The sequence below is a fragment of the Bufo gargarizans genome, chromosome 1, assembly GCF_014858855.1.
Source record: "Bufo gargarizans isolate SCDJY-AF-19 chromosome 1, ASM1485885v1, whole genome shotgun sequence".
In the NCBI taxonomy this organism is placed as follows: domain Eukaryota; kingdom Metazoa; phylum Chordata; class Amphibia; order Anura; family Bufonidae; genus Bufo; species Bufo gargarizans.
In genome coordinates this window covers 398,045,057-398,071,101 of record NC_058080.1, presented here as the reverse complement: position 1 = coordinate 398,071,101, position 26,045 = coordinate 398,045,057, and the positions used below count along the sequence as shown (strand labels likewise).

Below are 26,045 nucleotides of genomic sequence, written 5' to 3'. Positions count from 1 at the left end.
GGTTCGATGTTCTTTCTATAAGAAAGCGAACTTGCAAAAAAAAAAAAAAAAAAAAAAAAAAAAAAAAAAAAAAAAAAGAAAGAAGAAGAATAGGGAATAAAATAAAAATATAGCAAAAAAAAACAACCCCTTAAAGACCTACTATTCATGTATTTTCATGGTCTAATGGCACATTGCTTGGAAGGGTAATTTAAGCCAATTGAAACATTTTTTTCCTCCTAAAACATAATGAAATACTGTACCCAAAAGCAGTCTGATAAATTCTTATAATTGCAGATTGAATCTAACAAAAAGAATCGGAGGAAAAAGTAACAAATATTCCTGAATTTAACAGCAAGGTTTATTTAAGAACAAGTAAACTAATACTCCAAAGTATAGCCATATATGTCTTACAAGAACAGTGTAAAGTCGTAAAGAGATTTTATATTTCAACCATAAAAAACTAAAATCATATCCTGTCCAGCTTTCATCATCTTCCTGATAGTACATCCAAAAAACAACAAGAAATGTGAATGCACTATAAAACCAATACAATGAAAAAAAAATATATAATCAACACGATAAAAAAAGTTCAAAAGAATTCTAAATATAATGCACCCTCTGCAACTGTAGATACATGAAAGGCATCTTTAAAGGGATGGTCGCACATCCCACCCAACTATTGGGAACAAACTGGACTATACGTAACTGGCACACAGTGTACAATAACCAGATAAAGCAGGATACCATGCTAAACAAGCTACTACTATCATCTACTGTAAGAAATAAAGAATCCATAAATGAAAACGAAAAGATGATAAAGTAGACATCATGTAGTAATACAGTTTCTTCACGACACTACAAACCAATGATCTGCAGCCGGACGACGGGTAATTGTGTTTCACTAATCTTCTTTAAGACTGCTGTGATATATCCGCCTCACACTATTGTTTTTATGATATAACTAACAACATAAACCTTATTCACACGATATAATAGAGACATGATATCATTTTATAAATTATAGACAACTACAAACGGCAACGACTTTACAATTAATGTCCTCCAAAAAGGGACCTTAAACCTAAGGATCCCGCATGTTTGCTGGACCGTACATGTTCAGTGGTCATTATTCCGCAACATGATACTGCAGTCTGGTAGAACTTTCTAAAGGAAGGTTTGTGACATGATGATCCCCTGAAAATGCTTAATCGACAGATGAATAAAGCACCTTCTTGGAATTTTATGTTTCAGGACTGTTTACAGCTAAAAGTAACAGATCATAACCCGAGGAGAATGCTATTCGGTGCCTATTTAACCATTACTTGGAGGGATGAAACAAAACTAATGACTTATTAGCCAAGTACGAGAGTTATCCAGGCCTAATCCACCTATTGTTCATGAACCCCCTCCCCCGGCCGGCAGCAGTGTGCTCTCTGCTGGTGAATCAGGGCCAGGGCAACCTTACATCGAAAACAATGGCTACCAGGAACCATTCTGAATTGCTGCCTTTTCGTGGACTGTCCATCAGAAATGTAAAAAGTGACAAATGCTGCTACACCTGTCACATTCGATTGAGTAATATGTAAGTGTATGGAATAAGAGATCACTACATATACGCAGCAAATGTAAAGGGGAGGGAAGTGGTCCCAATGTCAACATGGGCTGAGAAAGGATGATGGGGATTCTTTCTACAACTCCTGTTGACTTTTCCAGAGACAATGTCTCAATAAATATTAACAGATTACACAGTAAATAAAGCCCCCCTTCTAGTCTGACCAGAGGGAGTTCCTGAACCTGGACGATAATTTAAGTCAAACGCTATGCGTGTTCATCACTGCCAACCGCCAAGGTCTTGTTCCGTGTTACACCGTCTTCTGGGTTAGAGATGGGAAAACCTTGCACGACAAGGTATCTTAATATTGTGTCAAGAAAACAGTACTATTCATTAAAACATTACGATTCCTAGTTATTTTTTATTATCTTATTTAATTTTTAATTATTTCTAACAAGTTTATTCCAATCATCACTACTTGCTTAATGTAAACCTAAAGGGTAATCGCATACAGTGCGCATTATGTGCGGAAAATTCACATGTAATATAATACCAGCTAGATAGATGAGATTTTCAATATCTCATGTACACAGTGCAGAAATTTGACCTGCGGTGCAGATTCTTTTGTTCGGATGGATTTTCTGTACAGATTTCACTCTTTGCAATCCAAAGGGTGAAATCTAGGGGCAAATCCATGTCAAAATCTTTAAAAAAAGACATGAAAATTCTGCTGCGGATTGGGGCGAAAGCCGTAGGAAAGGAACGACACTGCTGTTGTAGACATTCGGGTTTTCAGATGCAGTTCTGAGGCTAAAACCAGGTAAGGATCATAAAGGGAAGATTCTCTTTCCCCCCTTTTTTGAATCCACATCCAGTTTTGCATCTGAAGACCTGGACATGTATGAGCAGCCTGATACATTTTATATCATTTCAATATTTTTACCAGCAAAGTTTCAATTGAGCAGCGAATAGCAAAATACATCTTGTATCCGCTATATCCATATACAGCGCTATGTACAGAAAGAACTAAAAGCCAGTCACTCTTCACTAACCATTCTCCCCAAGAAATAGAGGACAAGGACCAAATTACCATAGAATACACCTCATTAAAAACACACTGATGAGTTAATAGGCTTCCTATTAAATTGGGCCTAGTGTGCGTGAGTCCGAGACAGGGACACTGCGAGCAGGAACCGATAAATGGTAGAACCGCCGAAAGTTATAAAAATCACTACAGATAGAATGTGTATAAAAGCATGTTACAGAACCACAAGCCACCACACACATAGTATCTCACACCACAATATTTGACAGTTTCCTTTTAATACTACAGGAAGTTAATTTTTTACCATAAGTCCTTCCTTTGTATGGTGTCTTACTGCTTCATTTTAGGATGGTTTATTATTCAGCATAAAATGGCCACTCAGCAAACAAATGAACTGTATCATATTTCATTGATCATCGTCACATTAAGAACACTTCATCTAGTTCAAAAGCATGCTGAATCAATACGTGTCAGGCGGGTGTCTTCATCGCAGGGATCTCATACGCAGATGACCGCTACTTTGCCATAATTATCAGTAGGTATGAGACAGGTTTACTAAACTGTAAAATGTAGTGATACCTCCACAGGGCAGCAGATGGCGCCATTTCCCTTGGCAAATCACAATGAATTGCTGTGGCAGAGTGCCGAGGACAAAGTTTTACTATGTTACAGAACAGTCTTTATCCCATTAAATGTGATTGGTACGTGCGGCATTAACCTATTTACAGCTTAGCAGTGAGTAAATGTACCCAATCTCATTAACAAAATGGGAATTGTCAACTGAGATTATCTCACAGCAAGGTATAATAATGGCAAAAAGAGCCGAAACCGTATTTAACCATTTAATAAATAAAGAGAAAAAAAACAAAAAAAAAAAAAAAACGGCGTCTGGTCCAAATCTAAAACTGCTTTAACTAATTCTCAGTTCGCATGTTTTCATAGTGAACTCATAAGTAGAATGTGAAGAAACAGCAGTGTATTCATTAGAATGGATTGCAAAAAAAATAAAAAATTATTATATATTATATATATATATATATATATATATATATATACACACACACACACACGATAGATATAGTGCTGACCATAATTATTCATACTCCTGGCAAATTTTTACTTAAAGTTACTTTTATACAACCAGCAAGTATGCTCAAATGAAAATAAGAGATGAGAATGTTTTTTTTCCACAATAATGCCTCTCGTACATCGTCTTATTATCTTTGGGGAGACACCTATGTCATTTCCCGTCAAAAAATTACTTGCCTCTTGAATAAAAGTAACTTTAAGTCAACATTTGCCAGGGGTATGAATAATTATGGGCAGCACTGTGTATGTATAGATATATATATATACATACATACACACACACACACACACACACACAGGTACACTTTTTTTTTTTTTTTTCCCTCCAGTTGAAAATATTAATTAAATCTGCAAATAATCTGGATTTACATTTTCCTAGATCCTGACTGAAACGGTTAAATGACTAATTCCGCCGTACTTCATCAGCACAGACGTGTAAATTTGAGCTCTATGCACAAAGGCAATGGCCGTTAACAAGATCCATCATTGCATAGTTGTGACTTGATGTTGGGCTGCTAGATGAGTTGACAAATCTCTGCCACCCTACAGTATATGAGCGCACATACAGCATGAGCCAGTCCAGAAAGGTCTCCGAGTAGCTTTCAGCTGGGGGCACATGACTACCTTCTAGGGCTGGAAACTTCATGGAAGAGTAAATAGTTTAGTCGTAGGAGCAAATAATCAAGCTGGATCTACTTACAGTTAGGTGGTACTGCCTCCATATTTCTGGGCAAGCCTGGAACATAAAAAATATTGATCAGTTAGCAGCATGAAACAAGGTGCTTTACAGCCTGTTGGTTTTGGCATAATAAAGCATCTGCTGGTGCCGGTCACAGGCAAAGAAGAAGCTTAGCTGAAAGGGCCTGGATTTCAGCTTCAAAAAACCTGGCTGCACAGTTTAATTGAATTTTACACTGCTTTAACACACCCTGTTACTGCGAGTAAGCCAGAAAAGCCTCCACCTCCTGAAAAGTTTTTTGGGGGAATCTTTGACTTAATACTTGAGCCATGTGTATCTCTGGCGCGGAATAAAAGTATCTACTGTTACTATACGGAGTGCATACTGTATGTGGAGGTGGGGGTAAGGGAGTAGTCAGCACATTTACAAACTGCACAATTAAGAACATATACAAGTTACTTTAGTTTTCTAGGTAATCAACTAGTAACCTCGTCTAAAACGAGTCTGTGAGCTGCAGAAACGGCACCAAAGGATGATAGTCAGTATAATGCCCGAGACTAGTAGTTACACTGCACAGACCCTCTATTAATGAGCATGCCTTCACCTAGTGTGCCGGGAGCTTGCCCCAACCAAAACAATGATATCACTTTATAACAGTACATAAAAATAAATAAATAAATAAAATTAGCAAAAAAAATAAATAAAAGTCTAATTAATTAAATCTACACCAACATTAACCATGGCTATATCTTCATATATAGTACCAGACCAGTATGCATGTTATATAGCAATAGAAGCAATGATGTTAGATAGCAAGCTTTGTGGACAACTTAGGTCTCTTCATCAGGCATAGTATAGTGCCTGAAGATAGGACTGAAACGTTGCCGAGACATGGGTGAATAAACTTTTGCACTTTAATTCTAGTCATTGGAGTGCTGCGGTTTCCTTGGATATTATTTGGATACCTAATCGGGATCAAAAACGCTGGCACCTAGCTTCATTTGGTACCTTGGAGAGTGCCGTCTGCTTTTCCATAATATATATATATATATATATATATATATATATATATATATACACATACACACACACACATATACACAAACTGTGTAATGATAACAGATAAACCAAAGGCTTTAACCGACGACTTGTTTCGAAATCTGCTGCAAAATCTACTTGTTTTACACGTGACATTTGTTGTGGCTCTGCAACGGATTTCACCCCATGCATTGCAAAGGGTGAAATACACAATAAAAATCTGAAGAATTGAAAAGCTGTGGATTAAAAAAAATTAACTCTTGAAGAAGCCAACGTTGAAATGTGTTCGGCCCACATTCGCCCCTGTGGTTTTTCAATCACTATGCTTTAATTTATGTTTATACGCTGCAAAGCCGACACTTATGGGGCAAAGTGGCCGGATCCCATTATAGTCAATGAGGTCCGCCTTTGCCCAGCTATGCCAGATCCGGTGAACTCCGGGAGAGGACATCATGCCGGATCAATTAAATGCAGATGTGAATCAAAGTTAGGATTTATTTAGTTTAACTTGTTTTAATGACCTTTTATAGGTGTTTATTGTAGTGATTAGGCACACATGCTATTCGCCTTTAAGTTTATTATATACCCACTGCATTGGATTACTACTGTAACATGCTGTGGATTTGCCAACCAAAAATCCAGACAGAAAATCTGCAGCATATCTGCTACGTGTGAACATTTCCTAAATAGGAAGACAACATTTTTATATTTATTAATTTCATCTGCTTTAAAGGGGTATTCCGGGTTTCATGAAATCGATGACCTATCCTCAGAAAAGGACATCAATATCAGTTTGGTGGGGGTCCGACTCCGAGAGTCAGACCCCCACAGTTTTGATATCGATGGCCTATCCTGAATATAGGTAATCAATTGAATGAAACCAGAATATCCGTTTAAGGCCTCATGCACACGACAGTATTGCTTTTTCAGTGTTTTGCGGTCCGTTTTTTACGGATCCGTTGTTCCGTTTTTTGTTTCCGTTGTGTTTCCGTTTCCTTTCCGTTTTTCCGTTACGTTTTTCCGTATGCCATATACAGTATACAGTAATTACATAGAAAAAATTGGGCTGGGCATAACATTTTCAATAGATGGTTCAGCAAAAACGGAACAGATACGGAGGACATACGGATGCATTTCCTTATGTGTTCCGTTTTTTTTGCGGACCCATTGACTTGAATGGAGCCAAGCACCGTGATTTGCGGACAAGAATAGGACATGTTCTATCTTTTCACGGCACGGAAATACTGAAATACTGAAACGGAATGCACACTGAGACACTTCAGTATTTTTTGCTGAACCATTGAAATGAATGGTTCAGTATATGTTCCGTATACTGAGCTCAAAAAACGTCCAGTATACTGAACGCAAAATACTGTCGTGTGCATGAGCCCTAAGTCTGATTATCTCTAAACAACAGTGAAATGATGTGAAAATATAATTGTAATTAAATATATATTTTACAACATAATATAAAAAAATTGTTTCCAAAAATGTATTACTTTTAATGAACGATAATAAATATACAGCAGTTACATAGGAAGAGGGAAAAGACATTATTTCCGTTCTGACTTCAGCCCATCTGCATTTACAGGTAATAATGAAACTCACAGATATAGAGGTATTACCTTCAAATTTGTGAAAAGCCCCATGAAGATGATCGGGCCAATTATCAGAAATGAACATTTGTACAAGTGCTCATTCTCAATAACTGGCTTCAGTAAATGTGCTCGTTTGTCAGATTTTATATGCACCAAAAATTGCCATTTCTTGGCAGTACATCGTCCTGTGTAAATACGCATTTACTGTCAACAATATGCAAATTAAATGGGGGACAAACAAACGTAATAACAATTGTTCAACCCGGATTCACTTTTTCATCGGGCAATGTAAAACGTCCTTTAAACAAGCGCCAACTGGCACTTGTTCAGGGCTGTAATTACCCATACATTTATGTGCCATTGATGGCATGCACAGAGCCTATCTGCATGTAGCAAGTCCTTATAGCACTTTGGCTGCAGTTCCTGAGATCAGTCCTCAGGGATGAAATTTATGTTTTATTATGGGAAACAACAGTTTAGATACCCACACTAATAGGTTCTTAAAGTGTAAGTTCAGTTTATTTTTAATAAGGTGTAGGGACAGAGATGGTAAACATTTTAGTAATATACTTTTTCTTTGCACTAAAAAACTGAGTGTAAAGATTCTTAGCAAAGCTCTGAGCATTGATAAAGAGAGTCTTTCTTCAGTCTTCAGCATTCTACTCATCACTGAAGACGCCTGTGTGTAACAAGTCAGATAGGCAGGGGTACAGGACATAGTCAGGGACTGGGGCAGTGACGAGAGGCAGGCTGGAATCCTCTATATCAGGCATCCTCAAACTGCGGCCCTCCAGCTGTGGCAAAACTACAACTCCCAGCATGCCCAAACAGGCAACAGGTATCAGCCTACAGTAGGGCATTGTGGGAGTTGTAGTTTTAAAACAGCTGGAGGGCCGTCAGGCATCCTCAAACTGCAGCCCTCCAGCTGTTGCAAAACTACAACTCCCAGCATGACTGCCTACAGCTATCAGCCTACAGCAGGGCATAGTGGGAGTTTCAGTTTTACAACAGCTGGAGGGCCGCAGTTTGAGGATGCCTGCTCTATATGTTACACACAGGTGTCTTCCGAGCTCAGTAGAACTGAAGACAGACTCTCGTTAGCTTTGCTAAGATGACTCTATACACTCCGTCTTCTAGTACAAAGAAATATATTTTCTAATAAAAAAGTGTAACATCCCTGTCCCTACCCAATATAAAAAATAAACGGAAATGACGACATTTAATATTTTTTTATTTATTTCCCCTTTAGATGAAGAAACTGAATCCACTATTATAGTACACCCTAAGGCCTCATGCACACAACAGTTGTTTTTCTCGTCCTCCGTTTTTTTAGCGGATAGGATGGGGACCCATTCATTTCAATGGGTCAGCAAAAAAATGCTGATAGTTCATCAGTTTGTTGTGTTCCGCGTCCGTTGTCCGTGTTTCCCTCCAGCAAAAAAAAATAGTGCATGTCCTACTTTTTTCACATTTGCGGACAAGGATAGGCATTTATTATAAGGGATCTGTGGAAAAAAACGGATCCTCCAGAAAAAACAGATGCCGCATCCGTTTATTTTTTTTTGACGGACGCACAATTTGCGAACGCAAAAAACAACTGTTGTGTGCTAAAAGGCCAGTTTGATGGGAACAAAAGTATGGCCTTGCTGCTTGCCATTTTTAAATAGTTTTCATACAATGCTCAGACAATACTAATATAATAATATATAGTGCTCACATAACAATGCCATATATTTCCAAAATAAAAGTGCTATACAATGCTGACATAATACTGCCATTCAATGTCTGAATAACATTATAATGTGTAAGTAGTAAAGGAGTTAAAATGCTATTATCCCGGATGGTATAGGTTAGGCATGCTCAACCTATGGCCCTCCAGCTGTTGTAAAACTACAACTCCCACAATGCCCTTCTGTAGGCTGTTCGGGCATGCTGGGAGTTGTAGTTTTGCCATAGCTGGAGGGCCACAGGTTGAGCATTCCTGGTCTAGGTCAATAAAAGTCTAGGGCGTTATAGATTTAAGGCACCGATACACATTCAATAGCTGTCCGACGAACAATCATTCGGCCGACAGCCATCTCTCCTGGCTCCCTCCCGGCTTCCCCATACAGATACACATTCGGCTCAGCTGAACATGTATGTGTAATCTATGAGGAGAGTGGAGAACACCGCTACCAAGCGGCTTATCTCCCGAGAAAACTAAAGGATTGGGTGAAAATACTAATTTCGCCCAATCAGCAAACATTACAGTGTCGTCCGAAACCACCTTTCTCTGCGGGTTCGGACAACAAAAGACTAATGTGTATGGCCAGCTATACATGCTGAACTCTAAGGTAGTTCCTAGGGGTCTAATCCTTGGGGCGCCTAGGATACAGGGGCCCTAGACAGTTGCCCAATTGGCCTCCACCTATTCAGGCCCTGCAAACATAAGAATATCTGACATAACTGACATGTACATACAGGACTGGTCTCATTAAGGAGATTCAGCACCCTGCCTAAGCCACTTTCAAGGCATCGCACTGGACCAGCCAGAATCCTACTCCTAGTTCCCAAGGTTTGATGAAAAGTCAAATCTTGACTCATACGGAGCCACTTCCAATAGATGGCACTGGCGAAATGGTTCTCTGCATATTCGTTTGCCATGGAGCATTGCCAATAAGGCTCCACAGCCTGGAGTGCTTCCAGTAAGTCTCCATATTTACTCTGCCTAAGTGAAATAAATGACCAAATAGATTTGGGATTTTCCCCACAATATATACCGTACGAGCTCTGCTTCATTGAATAACCCGCATCCATAAAACGGAAAAATTATATTTCAGCCATTTGTGCTATATAAGAGAAGCAGGATTTTAACCAATATAGCGGCAATGTTAGCTTTGGAAGACTTGAGAAGGACGTAAACGGGCTGAGAAGTAACATTTTTCATTTAGGACACACAGCAACTCGGCCTATGGTACCAAATATTACAAAACGTGCTAGTTAGGCTGCAATGCGGTTGGATAATTTCCCTTTCAGGACCTCGGATTGTTGTCCAGAGGCTGAAGACGTGTCCTGGTAGGGTGCAGATCTTCCAGGTTTATAGCTCTTAGGTCTATCAGTGCTCTGATACAGGGCAAAACTGTATCTTAACAAAAAGAACTGCCTCTTATCCAAGGCCATATTTTGTACAGAAGCCAATAGGAGCATCTAAAAAGTGCTGCCAAGCCTGTATGTAGACCCTGAACAAACTGCCCTCATTTACCATTTTCACAGGTTAGACTGAAAGGAATTGTGTCATTTCCACTTTAGCTATGGCTCGTTCTCGATTACTCACAGTGTTTCAGAGTAACATGGTTGAAAAAATAACAATTACGGACATGAGGTATCCTGGCAAGATGCCATGTTCTTTGAGGACCTCTGTATATGTAAAAACCATGGAGGCAAGAAAGCAAAGGATTCAGAAGCCAATGTTTATTGGTCCAGCTTCTCAAACCATTGGGAGTCATTTATGATGACTCCCTAAGGCATTTTTTGGCGTAAAAAGTTGCACTGCTTCGTTTTGTGACTTTTTAAATGCCCAAGTGTGGAAATTCAGGCGCCTGAGGTGTTTTTACACTGCCTTTGACATTAGAGAGTGGAAGAGGTAGGGCCATCAGCCCTGGTAAATTCAATAACATTTCAGACAGTTTCCTGGCATAAATTATGACTGACATCTACTCTAGTCAGGGGCTGGAGTAGATTTCATTCTAGGCAAATGGAATGGCAGAGGTCACGCCTAATTTATGACGAGGCCTGCGCCTCAACATAAATTAAGTGCTTCCTCCAGCAATGCAGGAGATATCAAATACTGGTGAAAAACCCTGATCTTTGATAAATGACCCCTATTGTGTTGTAAGGATGGCTATACCATTTACATACCACTCTAAATCATCACTGGAAGGGCAAAGGGCACAATGTCAGTGCAAGTCGCCCTATGAACCCAAACTTTCTGCCCTGGCAGTTTTTCCCATTTAAATCCAGCCCTTTTCGACCATTTTTACTGCTATACCCATCATCCGTCTTAACCAAGCAGATCCTTCACCATGGAGTGTAGAGCACTGATCGGTAAGTATCTAGTGTGTGCTCCAGCACAAGGAGCAGATAGAGAATGACAGGGAAGCAGCTTGTCTTCGACATTACAAGCCCAGGAGCCAAATGCAGGAAAGGGTAGGTCTGAGCTTTGAGTGTGTTTGGAGAAGAACAGGGCATTCCTTGGTATGGGTAGCCAATAATATGGTTACCTAATATAGCCATATGCTGCAGATACAATCAGTAAACTGGTAGATCATCACCAACATTAGGCAAGCACACCACCACACTAGTATGGCTATGGAAAACCACTACTACACTACTACTACTACCACTACTACTACAGGACGACATGCTCCAGAGGGTGCTCCAGGACTTTACCTTTGATGTCCTGGCCTCAGGATAGGCTATCTATATCTCATCGGTACAATTTTCAGTTTCGGATTAGCTCTGTCACATTCACATTAATGAGGGCAGCGCTGCAGTGGTAAGCTCCATCCACTACACATCGGATGGAGCAGTGCAGTTCCGGTGCCAACTGTCAGCGCTACTGCAGAATAGAAGTGGGTGTTGGACCCCTGCCGGTCACATATTGATGGCCTATCCTATGGATAGACCATCATTAGTAAAGTCCAGGACAGCTCCTTTAAAACGGGGTCTGCATATAGACATTGTGGGGAGGGGGGTGTATATGAGATGCTTCTATGCCGGTGGATTTGAGTCATCCTTATAATAACATAGATAGCCATTCTCCCTGCAAAATAAGATGTTTGCCAGGAATGTGGGACCCGGGGCGATCAGATAATTGACAGCATTTTGAGGAGGGTTGACTCTGATGAGGCAACTCTAATGCTCTTAGGAAAAATAAATCTGTCTGTCAGATGTAAATGTATCCAGAGGTTCCTATTGCAGTTAATGGAAGGTAGAAAAAAAAAAAGCTGTAAAAAAACCAAAACAAAAAAACATTACATTTCAAAAGCGTACCTGAGTTTTCAAAAAATGTGTGCATAATGATTGTGCTTCTTTTTACAATTATAACTGTGAAGGAACAGTTATGTTTGGGCTTCCCTAAAGTCTCTTTCATATTATTCCTTGTTTCAGCTGCACAGCTAGATGTATTTCTCACAGAAGCAGGGAGTGTCTCTGTTCTGCCAGTACTGTATGCAGTGACCTCACTTCCTTTAGTTTCTACTTTGTTTTCTTCTAGGGAGCTCAGAAAGCTGATAAGGAGGGATAAATCATACTTTCAGAAAAGCAGGAGGCTCCTGTGCTGTTTAGAAGCAGTTGTTTCATCAGGTTCGTGGTCTTGGCCAACTCTGCCTACCCCTCCCCCCATTTCTTGTGAGCCGTCTTCGGAGTCTCTTATCAGGAACGGATCTTGCCTGACAACAGACTGTGAACTGCAACTTAGGTGGAGGTGAGACCCCTAGTGGCCATGACTTTTTTTTTTTTTTTTCAAGTGGATGCACAATTTTTTAAAATTGAGGCGATTTAGAAATTTGCTAGTTACACTATTCTCTAATGAAATTGTGTCATAGTACAGTGACTCTAATACCAGAGTAGAAACAATAATTACAAGCAAGTGTTAAAGAGGACTGTCACCACTATGGACATCTTACTAAATAGTTTTATTCCCCATGTAATAGATTCTAGAGCATCTTTTTATATAAATCTATGTTGTTTTGTTCCCCAATTATTGCTATTAGAAGTTTATTAATGAATCTGCAACTGGGTGTTATCATTTGAGGGTGTATTCTTCCTCAATCTCACACGGACAGCATTGATTAGACAGGTTTAGACTGTCGCCCAAAATAGTAACACCTAGTTACAGATTCTTTAAAAGAATTCTAGTAGCAATAACTGAGGAATTGAACAACATAATTACAAGAAAAGGTGCTTCAAAATCATTACTAAATGGTTAATGCAAGTAGTTGCTAAAACAGATATATCAGGAATTGTGACAGGTCCTCTAAGGAAAATAAGCATTGACCCATAGGTACCAGGGAAATTTTCTTTTTTTCAGATACTGCTACTTTTAAAATTTTCGTTCACATGGCCATAAGAGGAATTATTTTTTGCGAGTTGTATTTTTTAATGGTATAATTTAATTTACCATATTCTGCATTGGAAAATGGAAAACGACTACTTAAATATTTTTGTTTCTATGCATATTGACACCCAGAACTTTTTCACAGAGCTGTGTGAGGGCTTATATTTTGCAGGGAAAACTATCATTTTGAAAAACATGGGACTTATTTTTATATTTTATTTTGGACATTTTTAAAAGCTGTATGCAAAATTAGGAAAGGGAATGAACTGCATTTTTGACCTGAATGCACAGTATTCTCATTGGTTGTACCATAGACTGCAACAGAATACTAATGGAGTCAATGGGATATTGACTGGCTTCCTGTTGAGATGTGCTGCAGGCACCGCTTAATGGGCAGTCTGCTATGACAGGCCTGGGAGCCTTTGCAAAGTTCCAAGCTACCACAGCAACCAATCAAAGCCACTCGATTTCACCGCAGGGCTTCAATTGGAGGACAGAGAGAGCAACCTTCCTCAGTCTATCCCCCCAAATACCACAGTTGCTATTGACCGCGGCATCTGAGGGGTTAAAATGAATGGCACCAGAAACAAATCCCAGTCACTGCCAGCAGGTGTCTGCTGTATTAGGCCTCATCAACACGACAGTATTTTGTATCCGTGCCCAATCTGCATTATCTGCAGACTGCACACAGACTCATTCATTTCTATGGGTCCACAAAAAAAACCTACAACACACAGATGTCATCCAAGTGCTATCCACATCAGTGTGCCAGTTACACAAATTACAGTCCTATTCTGTCTGTATTGCGGAGAAGAATAGTAATGATAGTGAGAAAAATGCGGATTACACAGGGAAGGTTTCTGTGTTTTGCGGATTCATGGCTTGCAGACCGTAATATGGTCACCGTCATGTTACAGTCGAGACCTGCCATGTATGAGGCGGGATAAGCTGGCGAGTACACTCTATACATCCCTTTAACGCAAAAGTTAATGCGTTAAGTGTTTAAACATGTTTTCAGTTTCAGACAACTGCTTTCAGTAGAAGAATATCCAGTCAATAAGATGATCACTAGACAAATAAGAATCAGCTGTAATCTGTGGGGAGAATCTGGCATTAGCTGCATAATTTACCTACAGCACCCCCACAGGAAAAATAAAGTATTACACAGTTTACATTAAAATCATGATGAGTCTAACTAAGACACTCTGTAGCCAAAGTAAGGGGTTCTAAACAAGGGGGGGCCTGCCTATGAATTTGGTTTTCTAAATCAATCATTTTAAATAATATGGTAGACCAAGTGATGGACAGAGGCTTGACAAAACATCTCATGTCCCCACATTTTCCCCTGAAACTATTTTTTATTTTTTTCAAACTGAATGCTCATCTGGAAAATAAGCTATAAAAACACAAAAAGATAATTCTCACAAAGTGAAAATATATTTTTCCCATAGAATACTAGTTGGATTGGGGCAATCATCATACATTTGCATTGTCTCAAATGTATTTTTCATTCATATGGTCTGCCACTCATTTTAAGGTATAAATCAAAACTACTCTATGGCATTTTTAAGAACGGTCCACATTCAATCATGCATTTAATTTACACGACACAAGGAAGCAGCATGTCCTCCTTAATTTGTATCAACCATATGGACACATGCTATTCTGTATAGAAAAGTCTAGCTTCCTGTACATGCGCATTTATTATTACTATGTCTGGGAACTGCCACAAAAAGGTCACCCATACGTCCTAGGGATCCTAATGGATTCATTACCATGCAAAATGGCATACTTGTGTAGACTTTCCAGGCAATACACTGAGAGCACATATTTAAGTGGCACCAGTATGCTATACAATATATTTAGGTGAATAGTAAAAATAGTATAAAATATACATATATATATACACATATATACACACACACACACATATATATATATATATATATATATATACACACACACACATATAATTTATATATACTGTATATACATTAAAACCCCGAAGCCAATCTGGTTGAGAAGACTACTGGCTTATCAGATTCCCTGCGAGATTTTCAGTCCCCGCATTTATTTTGTATACTATATTGTTTGTGAAGATAACACCCCCTTTAGAAGACCACTTTCCAATGCACATTTAGTAAAATGTCTCTGACAGATCTCACTGTATGTGTGCATGCATTTTGAGGCTATACATGTGTGCCTACGGTTTTTAATAAAGGTATACCACTTGATGGCGGAGGAAACATTCCCCTTGTGCAGTGAGAGATCTCCAGAGATTGTCTTTTATTCTCTGGCCTGGGTTACGTTTGCATATATTACGCACATTTTATACAAGAAGCGAAGCTGAACCTCTGGAAGAGGGGTGGAATTACTTAAAGTGCTGAAATGTAATTTTTTTTTTTTCTTTTACCTCACCACCCACTAAAATGTTTTACTATCAAATCGCCCTCATAAGACGCCAGATAAGGTGCTTTGGCATTCATAAAATAATCTCAGAAAGGAAACTGCCATCTCGGAAGAAATGAGGGTTTTTGGAGATGCGTTCTGTGCGCCCATATTGAATTTTATCAGGCCCTAATGATTATTTTACAAGTTAAAACAGCTTAGCGCATCTGTTGTTTAATTCCCACTTCCCCATTCTCAAAATGGGAACATCAAAGAAAATAAAACACTCAATCTTAAGCGGCCCCTGACAGCAGACCGAGACTCGAGGGCTCAATAGGCAAGGCCCTTGCCACCAGTTCTTGGGTTTCCAGAACAGTGAGCAAACACAAAAACACCACTAAGTGGCCTTGCCTCCTTTTCAGCTCCTCTTGGCCAGTTGTCTGCCTTGTACCAAAGAGAACTCTTGTACACAAACCTTCTGGGAAAACGGCGCTGGAGAAAGGATTAGCCGCACTAACATACTAGTATCAGCAAAAAGTAAAAGGGAGGGAAGGGGGAAGAAGAAAAAAAGAAAAAAAATCTACTACAGTATCCGATATATGAATAACCAAAATGCATGAGCTGACAAGAGACTTGCAACAAGCCTGTGTGCTCCCTGGGAGAAAATGTTGCTGTGATGAGTGACAGGGCTTTCAGGAAATATGTTCACAATCACAGACAGGGAAGGCCATGACCTAGATCGTTTAAGAGCTTGTCTTGTCAAATTATCAAAAGCTCCTTCCTTTTCTGAATAAAAAGGGTGACATAAGTGAGTGTCAGGAAGCTGTGGGCTGACAAGCCAAGCATACAATAACAGGACGTCACATACTTGGCAAAACACCGCCACTGCTGGCGGCAAATCTTAATGAGAGCGCGGCTGGCCCAGGAGACTCGAGTCCCCGCTGGCACGGCAACTCATCTCGCAGAGAAAATCCTTCAGCTCCCAGTCAGCCGGGCTCTGACACGACGCCTACAATTACCAAACACAACTTTTTAACACAATCCTCTGGTGCTTTGTCAAAGCTGCTTGCTGTTACAGCCTTTCCCATTACACGAGCCGGCCATAAAACAAAGACTTGATTAATATTTGCAAGAGTCAAGGCGCTTCAGCAGGGAGGGGGGGGAAGATGCGGCAAAGAAATTAGCCTTCGGGGCGCGCACAGTCAGCATTCAAGGAGGAGGTCGTAGGTTAAGGGGGAATATTGCCTGAAAGATCAGACTGTCTGGAGGTCTCAATACGGAGGAATTTTCTCGGAGAACACGCCCTCCATGAATGAGATGATGCTGAAAAAAAAATTTTTTTTCTTAAAATGTGAGATGTTTACACCAGCTGAAGGCCATCATTTATCGTGCCTGCTTGTTAGGATATGCTAGACATTTTAATACTATGTACCTAATAGAAGTTTAATAAAACAGTTGTATTTACAGCTAGGCACATAATTACATTTGGTCATCCACATAATCAATTAATGTACTATATATCTAAATTGCAAAAAGTCACTGACCCATTTACAGCCAAATCAAATTTAGGCGAGGGATGGAAGGAGTGCTTTACACAGTAAAAAAAGAAAAAAATGCATAAGGCCTCTTTCACACAAGCGAGTTTTCCATCTGGAGGCGCACAGCATCCGGACTGAATCCTGACCCATTCTTTTCAATGGGTCCGTGTACATGAGCATCAGTTTTTTACGCACCATTTCTGCGTACAGGAAAAAAAAAATAATGAAAAATAATAATAATAACATAAAAAAAAAAAAAATCGCAGCATGTTCTGTATTGTGTGTTTTTAACACAGCCCTGGTTCCATAGAAGGGAATGAGGTTTGCGCACAGAACGGAAGGCATCTGGATGCAGTGCGTTTTTCACTGATGGTTTGTGGGAGATGTAGATTATTCTTCAGTTGTTTTCACAAGCGTTAAAAACTTATCCAAACTGATTGCATCCATGCATAAAAACTGAAATATTGAACGCAATCGCAGGCAAAACTGACTGAACTTGCGTGCAAAACCACGAGTTTTTTCCTGAACAGATCCTGAACACAATCCGTATCGTTTGAGTGAAAGAAAATGTTTAGTGGCAAATCTGACAGATTAGGCAAGTGCCTTCAAGGGAATCAGAAAACGTCTTATGGCTCATGCACATGAATGTGTGACCCCTGTGCCTATATTGCAGCCCGCACTTGAATGGGTCCGCATAGGACATAGCGGAAGAACTGCGGATTTTGGTCCGTGCCTCTGCACGGACATATTCTATTCTATTTCGGTGAGGGCTGAATCTTGTGGATGGCGGACCCATTCAAGTGAATGGGTCTGCATCCGCAAACGGTGGGCACACGGCCGATGCCTGTGCAATGCGGTCCGCTGCATGGGGACAGAGCGCACCATCTGTGTGTATGAGCCTTCAAAGAGGAACTCTGGTGGCATGCTTGTTTTTGTAACCAAGTTCCACATTATAACATTTCTGGAGCACCTTTTCTTATAACTCTGTATTGTACCGTTCCTCAGTTACTCTTCTAGGAAATGTATGAATAAATTAACTGGGTGTTACCATCTTGGGGGCGTGTTACATATACATGTGTAACATAGTTTGTAAGGCTGTCCATCCAGTTCGGCCTGTTATCCTGCAAGTTGATCCAGAGGAAGGCAAATAAAACCTTGCGAGGTAGAAGCAAATTTTCCTCACTTTAGGGGAAAAAAATTATTTCCCGACTCCAATCAGGCAATCAGAATAACTCCCTGGATTAATGATCCTAAATGCACTGTCACATTCCAATCAGTGCTGAAATATGAGACCCAACACTTTAACACCCATTTCTCAATATATTCCTAGATTTCCAGGAGGAATAACAGAGCATTATGAAAAAAGATGCTCCAGAACAGTTATTTCTTGGGAAGTACAATTCGTTATTAAAACATGTCAAGAGCGGTGACAGCTCCTCTTTAAACTGTGTTCATCCGACATTCATAAGATATAACTCACTTAGCATTAGGCCTGGCAGGTACATTCATAATTGGCAAAAGTGTCAGGACTAATTATATTGCTATTGATTTTATTTCTGAACTCTTACACTGGTGCTTCCTCGTCTGAGATCAATTCAAGTTTGGCTGTCTTTATTATTCCTGGAGGCCCAGAATGTTACGTCAAATTAATAGCCATTTTCTTACTTTACCTAATTTATATTTTTGTGTAAAAACAACTTGAACCAATACAGCCGTTATGCTCTTAAAGGGGCTGTCTCACCTCAGCAAGTGGCATTTATCATGTAGAGAAAGTTAATACAAGGCACTTACTAAGGTATTGTGATTGTCCATATTGCTTCCTTTGCTGGCTAGATTCATTTTTCCATCACATTGGGGCACATTTCCTATAGCTTCTGTGCCTGTTTTCATGAGTAAAACGCCTGTTGTCTTATTTACCAACTTATTTTGCGCCTATTTTGAGTTTTAAGACTAATTCTGAAGTCTAGTGCACCTATTTTTTTGACCTATTTAGGCCTCATGCAAACCGCGGATCCGCAAAAAAACGGAAGCCGCCAGTGTGCCTTCCGCAATTTGCGCAAAAGGGACAAGAATAGGACATGCTATATTTTTTTGGCGGGACCTCCGAACGGAGGAACGATGCAGACAGCACACGGAGTGCTGTCCACATCTTTTGCGGCCCCGTTGAAGTGAATGGGTCTGCACCCGAGCCGCAAAAACTGCGGTTCGGATGCGGACCCGAACAACGGTTGTGTGCATGAGGCCTAATGTAGATGCACCTTTTTTACACCTATTTTGGTCATAAAAATCTTATCTAATTTTTACTCAATTCCAGGGCAGTACGTTTCTCTCTCTGATTTGAGTGGCAAGTTGCTCCACATTTTGCCTACTCTCATGGAGACGTGCGCCTAATTTCAGCTCACTTGTGCCACAATTTCATGGTCATACTTACGGTACATACTTATTAGACCAGTCTTTGCGATTATGAATCTGTCTTACAAGAAAACAACCACTAGATGTCAGATTTAAACCAAATAAGAAAAACCTGATTTATGAAAGGAAGAAAGGAAAATAAATGAGGAGCAAATTAAAGGGGTTATCCAAGACTATAAAAATATACTTATCTGGCTCCCTGTGCCACTTCTAGTCCCCGCACTACCGCTGCTGCTTTTCCCCATGCGTGGATAAAAACATCAGGTGTCGGGTGGGAGGGGGTGGCCGGTTGGATAGTCAATGGTAGTCGGTGACGAGCCTCCCTACTGTCACCTGGAGACTGCAGCGGCGGTGCGGGGAGCCAGGTAAGTATATTCAGTGTGAGGGGTCCTGCATATGGGGAAGCATTTTATAGTCTTGGCTAACCCCTTTAAAGACAAACATTGCAAATACGCCTATTTTTCTTACTCCATAGAAAAGGCGAGCTTAGTAAATGTGCCCCATTATATGCTACTTGTTTCCATGTTTTACGACCACCAATGTAGTGCAGATACAAGGTGGCTGGGACGAGAGCATGCCTACAGTATGTGCCTGTCACGGAAGGTGTACGGGAAACAAGACAATACAAAATGAATATGAGACTCACTGGATCCAAAACTAAGGAACATAAAGGGAGACCCCTGCATAAGACCTGGCACTCTCCCTGACTGCTCAGTCTATGCGAACACCCCAATGGTGGATGATCACATATCCTCGTACCTCGACTATATAACACCTGAACACCCTACAATAGGGAGGGGACACGACCACCGGCTCCCTACACTAGACACGGAGGAAGTCAGGGTCACCTGGGATCCAGCAAACAGAAAATCACAAATGAATGTACAACACTTATCTTGTAGAAGACTGGAAAATAGGATCAGCATGCGCACACACTCCAGGAAGTTGTATAAGCCGCACACTAATGCATTATGGGGAGGAATTTAAAGGGATGCAATCAGTCCAACTACAAGACAGCTGAGAGAGGCTAACGAGATGAGAAACCACAACAAAGAAAACTCAAGGAGGAGGTTCTGAAAGGCATCTGTCAGAGCTTCTCAGATGTCTGGTTGTGACAGTACCCCTCCCTCTACGAGTGGACTCCGGACACTCAGAGCCCACCCTCTCAGGATGGGACCTATGGAAAGCCCTGATGAGACGAGTGGCCTTAATGTCAGTCACTGGGACCCACATCCTCTCCTCAGGACCATAACCCTCCCAATGAACGAGGTACTAGAGAGAACCGCTGACAACACGAGAATCCACAATCCTAGAGACCTGAAATTCAAGATTCCCATCAACCATAATCGGAGGAGGAGGCAAAGGCGAGGGTACAATGGGTTGAACATAAGGTTTTAATAAGGACTTATGAAAAACATTATGGATCTTCCAAGTCTGAGGAAGATCAAGACGGTAGGCAACAGGATTGACGACAGACAGGATTTTGTAAGGCCCAATAAACTTAGGACCCAACTTCCAGGAGGGAACCTTCAATTTGATATTCTTGGTAGACAACCACACCAGATCACCAACATTCAGGTCCGGACCAGGCACACGTCTCTTATCTGCCACACGCTTATATCTCTCACTCATGCTATTTAGATTATCCTGAATCTTTTGCCAAATAGATGACAAAGACGAGGAGAATCTGTCCTCATCAGGTAAACCAGAAGACCCCTCTCCCGAGAAAGTCCCAAACTGCGGATGAAACCCATATGCACCAAAAAATGGACACCAGCAAGGGACAAAAAAGAACACCAATCCTCCTGATTCTCCGCCACAAAACAGCGCAGATATGTCTCCAGATTCTGATTGACGCGCTCTGTCTGGCCATTCGACTGCGGGTGGAAAGCAGAAGAGAATGACAACCGAACCCCCAAGCGAGAACAGAAAGCCTTCCAGAATCTGGAAACAAACTGCGTGCCCCTATCAGAGACTATGTCTGAAGGAATACCATGCAATTTGACAATGTGATCAATAAATGCCTGCGCCAACGTCTTAGCATTGGGCAAACCAGGAAAAGGGATGAAATGCACCATTTTGCTAAAACGGTCTACCACCACCAGAATCACAGTCTTCCCCGAGGAACGAGGCAGGTCCGTTATGAAGTCCATGGACAGATGTGTCCAAGGACAGGAAGGAATGGGTAAGGAAAGGAGAGGACCTGATGGCCGTGAATGAGGGACTTTGGCACGAGCGCAAGTCTCGCAGGCTGCCACAAAACCCTCAACCGGCTTACGAAGCGCAGGCCACCAGAATCTCCGAGCGATGAGATCCACTGTGGCTCTTGCCCCCGTGTGCCCAGCAAGGACCGTATCGTGGTGTTCCTTAAAAATCTTGTGTCTTAAAGAGAGAGGCACAAACAACCTCCCAGGAGGACAAAGATCAGGAGCCTCTGACTGGGCTGCCTGCACCTCTGCCTCCAATTCAGGAAAAAGAGCAGAGACCACCACACCTTCGGCCAAAATGGGACCCGGGTCTTCAAAATTCCCACCTCCAGGAAAACAACGTGACAGGGCATCTGCCTTCACATTCTTAACCCCAGGGCGGAACGTGACAACAAAATTAAACCTTGAAAAGAACAAAGACCATCTGGCCTGTGTCGGGTTCACACGCTTGGCTGACTCCAAGTAGGCCAGATTTTTATGGTCAGTAAACACGGTAATAGGGTGTCTGGCTCCCTCTAGCCAATGGCGCCATTCCTCAAAAGCCAACTTGATGGCCAACAACTCCCTATCTCCCACATCGTAATTTCTCTCTGCGGAGGAGAGTTTCTTCGAGAAAAAGGCACACGGTCGCCATTTGGCAGGAGAGGAACCCTGAGACAAGACCGCACCCACACCCACCTCAGAAGCATCAACCTCAACTATGAAGGGTAGAGAAATATCAGGTTGTACCAAGATGGGAGCGGAAGCAAAACTCTCCTTGATATTAGAAAAGGCCTTACGCGCTTCTACCGACCAGGAAGAAAAATCTACCCCCTTTCTAGTCATATCAGTGAGTGGTTTAACAATAGAGGAATAATTCAAAATAAACTTCCTGTAATAATTGGCAAAGCCCAAAAAACGCATCAGCGCCTTCTGATTCTCAGGAAGCTCCCACTCAAGCACAGCACGGACCTTCTCGGGGTCCATGCGAAAACCGGAAGCGGAGAAAAGGATGAGCAAGACCTGACGTAAGTGTTCCTTATGAGTTTTGAAATCAGGAGAAAAAATCAAAATGTCATCCAAATACACTAATACAAATTTTCCCATTAAATGATAAAAAATGCTGTTCACGAAATGCTGAAAAACAGCTGGGGCATTCATCAAACCAAAAGGCATAACCAAATTCTCAAAATGGCCCTCAGGGGTATTGAAGGCCGTCTTTCATTCGTCTCCTTCTCTGACCCTGACCAAGTTGTATGCCCCCTCTTAGATCTAATTTGGAAAAGATTTTAGCCCCAACAATCTGGTTAAACAGGTCCGGGATCAGAGGAAGCGGATAAGGGTCACGAATAGTGATACTGTTCAGCTTCCTGAAATCCAGACAAGGTCTTAAAGAACCATCTTTTTTCTTAACAAAGAAAAAACCAGCGGCAACAGGTGACTTCGAGGGTCGTATGTGTCCTTTTCTCAGACTCTCAGAGATATAAGCACGCATAGCGATCCTCTCAGGTTGGGAAAGATTGTATAAACGAGATTTAGGCAGCTTGGCGCCTGGGATGAGATTAATAGGGCAATCGTACTCCCTGTGCGAGGGCAAATCCTGAACTCCACTCTCAGAGAAGACATCCGAAAATTCAGAGAAAAAAGGTGGTACAGTCTTAGTAGAAACCTCAGAAACAGATGTCGTGAGGCAATTCTCTCTGCAAAAGTCACTCCAACCATTTATTTGCCTCGCTTGCCAATCAATGGTGGGGTTATGTTTAGTGAGCCAGGGTAGTCCCAACACAAGAGGAGTAGGTAATCCGCTAAGAACGAAACATGACACATCCTCAACATGAGCATCACTCACAATTAAACGAATATTGTGAACTATGCCCTTTAATGATTTCTGAGAAAGTGGAGCGGAATCAATAGCAAAAACAGGAATATCCTTTCCCAAAGTGCATACCTGGAAACCATGAGTTATCGCAAAATGATTATCAATGAGATTGACAGCTGCTCCACTATCCACAAAAATCTCACAAAAAATGTTCTTGCTCTCTAGCGCCACCCTGGCAGGCAGGACAAAACGGGAACTACAAGCAAACGGAAAACCTTCAATTTCCGCCTCAACCCTGCCAATAGTAACAGATGGAACATTTTTAAAAGATTTTTTCCTTTTTGTTTCTTTATTACTCCCAGAAAACTGCCTGAATCTCCTAGAGGGACAAACATTTGCCAAATGATTTATACCTCCACAACAAAAACAAACCTTCCCATGCGGGCTGAATCTTCTATTGTCAGAGGCAATCAACCCCAGCTGCATGGGCTCCTGCTCAGAAGGGGCTGACAGCGACTGAGACCCCTGCGCACAGAATGAGACCGCTGCACTGTCCTGGGACTGAGTATGACAGGAAGGAGAGATCTCTCCTCTCTCTCTAAGACGCCTGTCAATAGGAACGGCCTGAGACATAGCAGAGTCCAAGGAGATAGGCCTCTCATGAAAGGCAAATGCATCTTTCAATCCCTCTGAAAGACCATGGCAAAATTGACTTCGAAGTGCAGCATCATTCCAACCAGTATCAGCTGCCCATCTCCGAAATTCTGAGCAGTATATCTCTGCGGATTGTTTACCCTGGCATAACAGACGTAGTCTAGACTCAGCCAAAGCAACACGATCCGGATCATCATATATCTGACCCAGGGCTAAAAAGAATTCATCCACTGAACGGAGGGGCCGTGCCCCCACCGGCAGCGAAAAGGCCCACGACTGAGCGTAACCCCTGAGCAGCGATATAATGATCCCCACCCTCCGTTCCTCATCACCAGAGGAATGGGGAAGAAGGCGAAAATGGAGTTTGCAAGCCTCTCTGAAACGCACAAAATTCTCACTACCCCCGGAGAACGTATCCGGGAGCGAGATCTTAGGCTCAGAACAAACTCCATGAACGCAAGCTGAACCGGTCACTAGAAACTGAGAAAGAGTCTTACGGCGATCAGCTACCTTCAATGAAAGACCCTGGAAACGTTCAGTGAAACCGGATCCATGCTAGAGACGGTTTTGGCGGCTTATAATGTCACGGAAGGTGTACGGGAAACAAGACAATACAAAATGAATATGAGACTCACTGGATCCAAAACTAAGGAACATAAAGGGAGACCCCTACATAAGACCTGGCACTCTCCCTGACTGCTCAGCCTATGCGAACACCCCAATGGTGGATGATCACATATCCTCGTACCTCGACTGTATAACACCTGAACACCCTACAATAGTGAGGGGACACGACCACCGGCTCCCTACACTAGACACGGAGGAAGTCAGGGTCACCTGAGATCCAGCAAACAGAAAATCACAAATGAATGTACAACACTTATCTTGTAGAAGACTGGAAAATAGGATCAGCATGCGCACACACTCCAGGAAGTTGTATAAGCCGCACACTAATGCATTATGGGGAGGAATTTAAAGGGATGCAATCAGTCCAACTACAAGACAGCTGAGAGAGGCTAACGAGATGAGGAACCACAACAAAGAAAACTCAAGGAGGAGGTTCTGAAAGGCATCTGTCAGAGCTTCTCCTCTGTGTGGTCCTGGTATCTTCTCTCTGCTTCAGACAATCGCTGGTTTGAGGACCTTTCCCGCAGAGCCAATCACTGGCCTGACACGTGACACAGCTGCGGCCACTGATTGACTGAGGTCCTTAAACTTGTCGGGAGCCCAAAGAGAAGATACTAGGACCACACAGAGGAGAACAGGAGCGGTGTCTGACGCTGACCTACGGAAGTCCGTTTGGCTGTGTGAGTCACCCACTGCGGCGCCAGTCACATCCCCCCTGACCCTGTGTTGCTGTGTGCCGCTCGCTGATCACTCTGTGAGTGAGGGGCCACACAGCATATGCAGCACACAACACAGCTGTCAGAGCGGACAGCGGCGCAAGTGATTTATTTAAAATAAAAAATGTCCTTTCCCCCCCCCCCCAACCCCCTTGGCTCTGCCCCCTAAGGCACCCGCTTGGCCTGCCTTATTATAGCGCTGGGCCTGTGTGCCAGCAAAGGAGGCAATGTGGACAATCACAATACATTAGTAAGTGCCTTGTATTAAAGAAGTTGTCCGGGTTCAGAACTGAACCTGGACATATCCCCTTCTTCACCTAGTCAGCCCCTCTGAGTTAAGCATCGCGCAGGGCAAGGGCTGTTTTGTTTATATTTTTACACTGCTAGGCGGAGGCTTCCGGTGTTCCAATGACTTCCCCGGCACTAATGGGTGGGCTTTAGCCTGCCTATTAGTGCTGATGATGTCACCGGGCTCACTGCTTAGCAGAACAACTTTCTCTGCATAATAAATGCCATGTGCTGAAGTGAGACAACCCCTTTAAAGCTAGCTATACGCATAAGAATAGGATCAGCTAGAATGCGGACAGTCTCATGCCGAATCTTTCATATAAATGATCTGGCTGTC

At 41.8% G+C, this 26,045-nt stretch overlaps 1 protein-coding gene across 1 annotated transcript in view; it reads right to left on the bottom strand.

Annotated features, from left to right (window-relative positions):
* Nucleotides 1-26,045, bottom strand: part of ZCCHC7 (zinc finger CCHC-type containing 7) — a 163,236-nt gene that overhangs the window by 46,228 nt on the left and 90,963 nt on the right. Inside the window, exon 6 of the mRNA XM_044285801.1 lies at nt 4,369-4,404. Coding sequence (XP_044141736.1) covers nt 4,369-4,404 — 36 coding nt within the window. The remainder of the gene's footprint in view (nt 1-4,368; nt 4,405-26,045) is intronic.